General features: G+C 57.3%; 1 protein-coding gene across 1 annotated transcript in view; it reads right to left on the reverse strand.

The window, feature by feature from the left end:
- Window positions 1-3,904: 3,904 nt before the first annotated feature.
- Window positions 3,905-5,636, reverse strand: part of LOC129668062 (proline-rich protein 36-like) — a 2,856-nt gene continuing 1,124 nt past the window's right edge. The window contains exons 3-4 of the mRNA XM_055595814.1: window positions 4,884-5,536; window positions 3,905-4,803 (exon numbers count right to left, since the gene is read on the reverse strand). Coding sequence (XP_055451789.1) covers window positions 4,912-5,536 — 625 coding nt within the window. The 3' untranslated portion in view covers window positions 3,905-4,803; window positions 4,884-4,911. The remainder of the gene's footprint in view (window positions 4,804-4,883; window positions 5,537-5,636) is intronic.

A 5,636-nucleotide genomic window follows, 5' to 3' on the forward strand; every position in this document is an offset into this window, starting at 1 on the left:
CTTCTTCAAAAAGCTCAGAAGCAGCGCTGAGCAGCAAGCAGTCTCCCGAGCGAGGATCGCAGGAGAGAGGCGGCAAGTGCAGACGGCAGGCGCTGGGCCTCAAACCTTTCTCTGAGGACGGGACGCCCCGGCCAGGGCGGACAGGGAGGCGCCTTGCTTGGCAAAGCGCTTGCTGCGCTCATGGGGCCTGCCTGGTATCCGCCCCCGCAGAAAGCCCGGCAGTCCTGGCCTACCCTCTCAGCCCTGGGGAAGCAGACATGCGAGGGTCCCCGGAGTCCCCGGCCAGGTGGCCCCAGGAAGAGACCCCATCTCCCGGGCAAGGGGGGCTCCTCCCGGGCAATCCAAGGTCAACTGTGGCCCCTTCTAACCGCTGAGCCCCAGGAAGAGACCCCATCTCCCGGGCAAGGGGGGCTCCTCCCGGAGGGAACAGGGGGTGGAGGGAGAGAGGGAGAGAGAGGACAGGCAGAGAGGAGGTGCAGAAAGTGAAACACACTGAAAAGAGGACAAACTAGGACCGATTGCACCCGTCTTTCCCGGGGGCAGAGTCTGCGGGGCTGGAGCCCGCCACAGCCGGGAACACCCACGTGGTCTCCTTGTTCTGCACCCGCGGGAGATGAGAGGCTGTTTATTCCTCAGCCCCTGAGCTTCTGCAAACACAGGAGTGGGAGCTAGCCCTTCCTCTCCCGAGTCCCGCAGGTCACTTCCCCACAGGGGGAGCAGGTGAGGCGGGACAGCAGCCAGCGCTGCCCTCCCCCACCGGCCTCCTCCGGCCTGTCCAGCCTCAGCCCCCCCAGAGCAGGGATGAATGTTCACACGGACGCACATGCTCGGGAGATGAGCAGCCAGAACGTCCTTCACAGCGAGCACCTGCACATGGCCCGGGAGGGGCAGATTCCCGTCTGGCTGAGAGTGAGCATCCGAGGGACACAAAAGCCCTCAGAGAGCTCTGGGTGATGGGGCCTGTGGCCCTGGACAGGGAAGCTAGACCCGAGGAGGGGCTGGCCTCTAGAGCGGTGCAGTTCACTGAGCTCGCTACTGAGCCCAGCCCACCGCCCTTCTCCCAGCCGGCAAAGCTAGCCATTCAGATGACAGCTCCGTGGCCGAACCAGAGCTGCAGCTTCTCGCCCATTCTGGCCCATCAGAGATGAGATGAAGTCAACCTGACACTTTAAAAGAGGCCAAGGAACAGCAAGGGCGTGTCCCTGCCTCTGGACATTGTCATGAGGTAAGGTAAGCCTTGACCTTCAGCCACAGTGGACCAAACCCATGGGGCAGACAGCAAACACGGAGAAGACAGGTCTCACTAACTCGGAGGCCATCCGGGTCAGGTGGCTGTGCTCTCCAGGTCGAGCCTTCTTGGTCCAGACCCTGAACTGCACAGTCACCAGAGGCAACCCAACCGAGGCACAAACTCAGCTGGGCGCGAACACAAGGCTTCCGTCCAGGGAAAATCAGTGCTACCACAGGTGCACCCTAAAGGCCGGTGGGGCTGCAGGTAATGGGGCTGCAGGTACTCCCCTGCCCGCCTGAGCCGCTTTCTGCCTCAGTGACGGAGCAGCGCTCACGCCATCTTTGAAGCCCCGTTTCAGCCTCTAGGAACATAGTTCCTAATATCTTTCCCGTGTGAATGACCTTCCAACTGCCCTGCAACTTTGTGGGTATCCGCGTGAGTTCCACACAAAAAGAGAATGCCACAGGAGCGTGGGCAGCTGCCTGTCAGGGACACACACCTTAGGAAACGTGACTCTCTCCCTGTCCTAGCTATCACCCCAGGTCAGGTCAGGCCTCACCTCCTCCAGCCGGGGTGGCTGGATCTTGTGCACAGTCACACTCTCTGAGTGCGTGTGCGCAACCTCCCTTCCTCGAGCAGGAAACACGATTCACGGCAGTTCTCAGCCACCTCCGGCTTCATGATCCTTCGGCCCACACTTCTGGGGTCGTCCCTGAGCCTCGGACAGGACAGGCATTCAGCAGACGCTCTGTTGAGATGCGCGCCTCCCAGTCTCGTCCCTCTGCACCAAGAGGCACCTGTTTGCACAAGGCCCGCCGCTGGCCCGTCATCTGTGTTAAGTATCTCCAAAAGGAAAAGCACACGGCTAACACACACACCGTCTGTGACCCTCAGGGAAATATGCTGGACTAGGGCTGCTGGGCAGTGACACTGCTTAAACGCTCCTTAGTTTGGGGGGTCTGAGGTGTCGTACAGGCCTGAGAAAAACTGACTTGGTTAAGAACGAACGCTCAGGCTTCAGTGAGGCCGGGCGGAGGAATCGCACCATTGGCCATTTAAGTCATTCACAGATGTCAGGCTGTGTCAGTGTGTGTGTGTGTGTGTGTGTGTGTGTGTGTGTGTGTGTGTGACCTCAAGCACGCATACGCGTGTGCAGGTCAATACTGAGTATTCCTCAGTGTCTCTCCACCGTCTTTGGAGAGCGGGTCTCCCTCTGAGCCTGGAACTCCCCAGGTTAGCTGGGCTGGTTGGCCGGTGAGCCTCGAGGCTCCACCCGCCTCTGCTCTCTGGCTTTGCCAGCTCTTATCTTGGATAGAGACACAGACACATACTCGTTTCTTACACTTCCACAGGAGGCACTTTCCCAAATGAGCCATCTCCCCACTCCTCAAAACTCCTATATTGATTGCAGTTTCTGGCGATGAGCTTTCTGTCGCCTTGTCGCCAGATCCCGACATCACCAGCACCTGGCCCGGCGCCCCACTTGCAGCCCCCCCGCAGCTTAGAACGGTACTCAGAGCAGGGTGCCCTACCAAAGTGGGTCTGTATTCAGGGGAGAGTTCTTTCGAGGAGCTGGGATCTCCCAGGGCAAGACCTGGCTGCGCCCCCACCCTGGCCGCTGTCATGTGAAGTTTGACAATAAGCTGCACGGGAAGCCAACACTCTGGATCGCAGGCCTGACATCTGTGAATGACCTCAGGTGAAACCCTCCGCCTGGGCTTACTAAAATCTGAGCCACCTTTCTTGACCAAGTCGCTTTTCCTGAGACGAGTACAATGCCTCAAATCTCCCAGACTAATGCACGGGCATCGTCAGCCGTGCCTGGCCCTGAGCAAAAGAAAGAACCGTGCGCTGTCCCCAAGACACACCCTAGAGTGGCCATAGTTACCCGGCGACAGTGTCACCCCCATTTCCAAAATGGTGGGCACGTGCGACGTGAGCGCCAGGTCTGAGGACGAGCCACCCAGAAAGTCACGCCCTCACAGCCTGTCACAGCAGACACAGGAGAGGGAGCCCTTCCTCATGCAGGGCTCTCTCTGCATGAGGGCAAGGCACTCCAGAGAGCTTCTGAATATGGAAGATTTTTTTAAGAAGCAAGTCTTTTCTATTGTGCAGCTTCCTGTTGCAGGAATGTGCACTTGAGATCAACCAGCTTTAAAGAGAAAACACTTATTTGGCTGCGGAGTCGGAGAGCTTAGCTCTAACTCTCTGGTCCCAGTGTTGGGCAGCATGGACGTACTGAGTGCTGGGACAGACTGCCTCACTGAGGCACAGAAGGAGAGAACGGAGAGGAAGGAGACCCTGGGGTCTCAGGGCCCTCAAGACCATGCCCCAGAGGCCTGATTTCCTCTACCAGGCACAATCTCCTAGCGCTTCCGCTGCCCGTCAGCGGTACTGTGCCAGCGTGCAGGTGTCTGGGCACCTCTGCTAAGGTGACCATGGGTTAAAGTAAGATCAGTTTATCCCAGTTCTGCTTCTGCTTATGGACTGCAGACGGTGAGCTTGGAAAGACCTAATCTAAACATGTTTATATCCTCTAGCAATATAACGCTTGATCACTTCTCTGAAGGAAAATAAGCTTTCAAAAGAAAGCTTTTTTTAGAACAGTCGGTGCTAATATAACCGGAGGAACTTCATCAGCTATAAAATAGTACATCATACACTCTTTGGAACCTATAATTTTATTGGTGTATTTTAGGTCCTCTCTTACGTCAAGACCTGCTTGTGTTGTGTTTCATTTTTAAGACAGTGAGTGACTCATGGAATCAAGCCTGGCCTCCAACTTGTGATGTTGTCAAGAATGGTGTTGAATTTCTGGGCCCCTGACCCCTCCTCCCCATGCTGAGATCACAGGAATGAGCATGCCAAGCAGCGAGCAACGGTGGATACAGAGCACACGCACGCTGAGCATACACCATCCACTCCCTTGCTCTGTGGCACTGGGGCTGGAACCCGGCCATTGGGGATGACAGGCAGCTGCTCCACCATGGAGTGCCGACCTCACAACTGTCCCAGAAAAGCTTAGCTGTCAGTAGGACACTCTTGGGACTCTCAGGGGTATTCCGTGTTTGCTAAGCTTTTCTTCTCCAGATGAAAATGTCAGTCTTTTGGTTTCGCTATGGTTGGCATATAAAATGCGTCCCGGGCATACTTCAAAGTTTTCAGGTCAATGGGGACCTGTGGTTAAAGAGAATTGTGGGCTCCTTGTCTGCCACACCTTCGCAGCAGCGTGGGGGACCAGCAACTTCGTCTTGCCGCCCGAGACTCTCCCGGCTTCTCCTAACCCTGTCTTCTTACACTGAGCCTCCTTTCACTGTACCTGTCGTTGCACGCGCTCGCCGGCTCCTCACGCCCTTACTCTGAAACAGAGCGGCCCTTCAATAGTGCTGTTCTCCTATTTCCTCAATTAAGAGTAAATTTTCATTAACTTTGAATGTGGCTTGACGCCTCAAACCAGTCTGCTCCAAATATCCATGGCTTTGGAAAGGCTCAACTTCGCTTGTTATTTCATGTGAATTTAATATTCTGACCCAAACTTTCCACACGCCATATCCTCCAGCTTCGTTCTGTCTCTAAGAAAAAAATTGAAAGCCAATTAAAAGCCAAAATCAACTATTTTCAGCCTCGGTTTTCAAATGTCAGTTTGTTTTACCTAACTACTCGATTTCTATCCGGTAACTCTAAACTTTCGTATTTGACATTTCCCTGCTGAGGAAAAACCGTAAAAGCCTGGCCCTGCGCGCTCTGCGGGGAAGCTGGCTCCTCCCAGCCCGGGCTGGCCGGGCAGACGCGCTTGCGCAGTGCAGAGGCGCTGCCTCCCGGGTCGCCGGGGTCGGGCCCGGCGGTGGCTGCGCCCAGCACTGTGGGGCACGGCCCTGCGGGCACCCGGGCGGTCGGAGGTTGGTGGCTGTCCACGTCCGGACGCCCACGCTGGCGCTGCGGCGGAGCAGAGGCCTTGGCTCGTCCTCCCGGCCCCCGCCGAGAACCGGCTGCTGGAGCGCAGGAGGCTTCGGCTCTGCTCCCCCGTGCGGGGTGCTCCGTGGGCGCCGCTCAGAGGGAGAACGGGGGCTGCCCGTTCCCCCGCCGCGTGGGAGCGCAGAGCCAGCGGGCTGCAGAGCGCAGAGGCCCGGACGCCCAGCGGGGCAGAGGTGTCCGCACGTCGAGGCTGTTTCTGTAGACACGGCGCCTGCCTGCCCCGCCGCCAGGGCCCGCGTGGCCGGGAGCGAGCCTGCAGCACGTCTCCGCGCAACTTTTGTTCTCCAGTTCCACTTGTTCCTGGCGTGAAATCTGACAAACAGCAAAATCCTGAAACAAAAAGAGAGGGAAGGAGGGAGTGAGGGGGAGGGGGAGAAGAGCGAGTGTGTGTGTGTGTGTGTGTGTGTGTGTGTGTGTGTGTGTGTGTGTG

The sequence above is a fragment of the Psammomys obesus genome, unplaced genomic scaffold (genome assembly GCF_907164565.1).
Source record: "Psammomys obesus unplaced genomic scaffold, mPsaObe1.curated_primary_1811, whole genome shotgun sequence".
NCBI classification, from domain to species: Eukaryota; Metazoa; Chordata; class Mammalia; order Rodentia; family Muridae; genus Psammomys; species Psammomys obesus.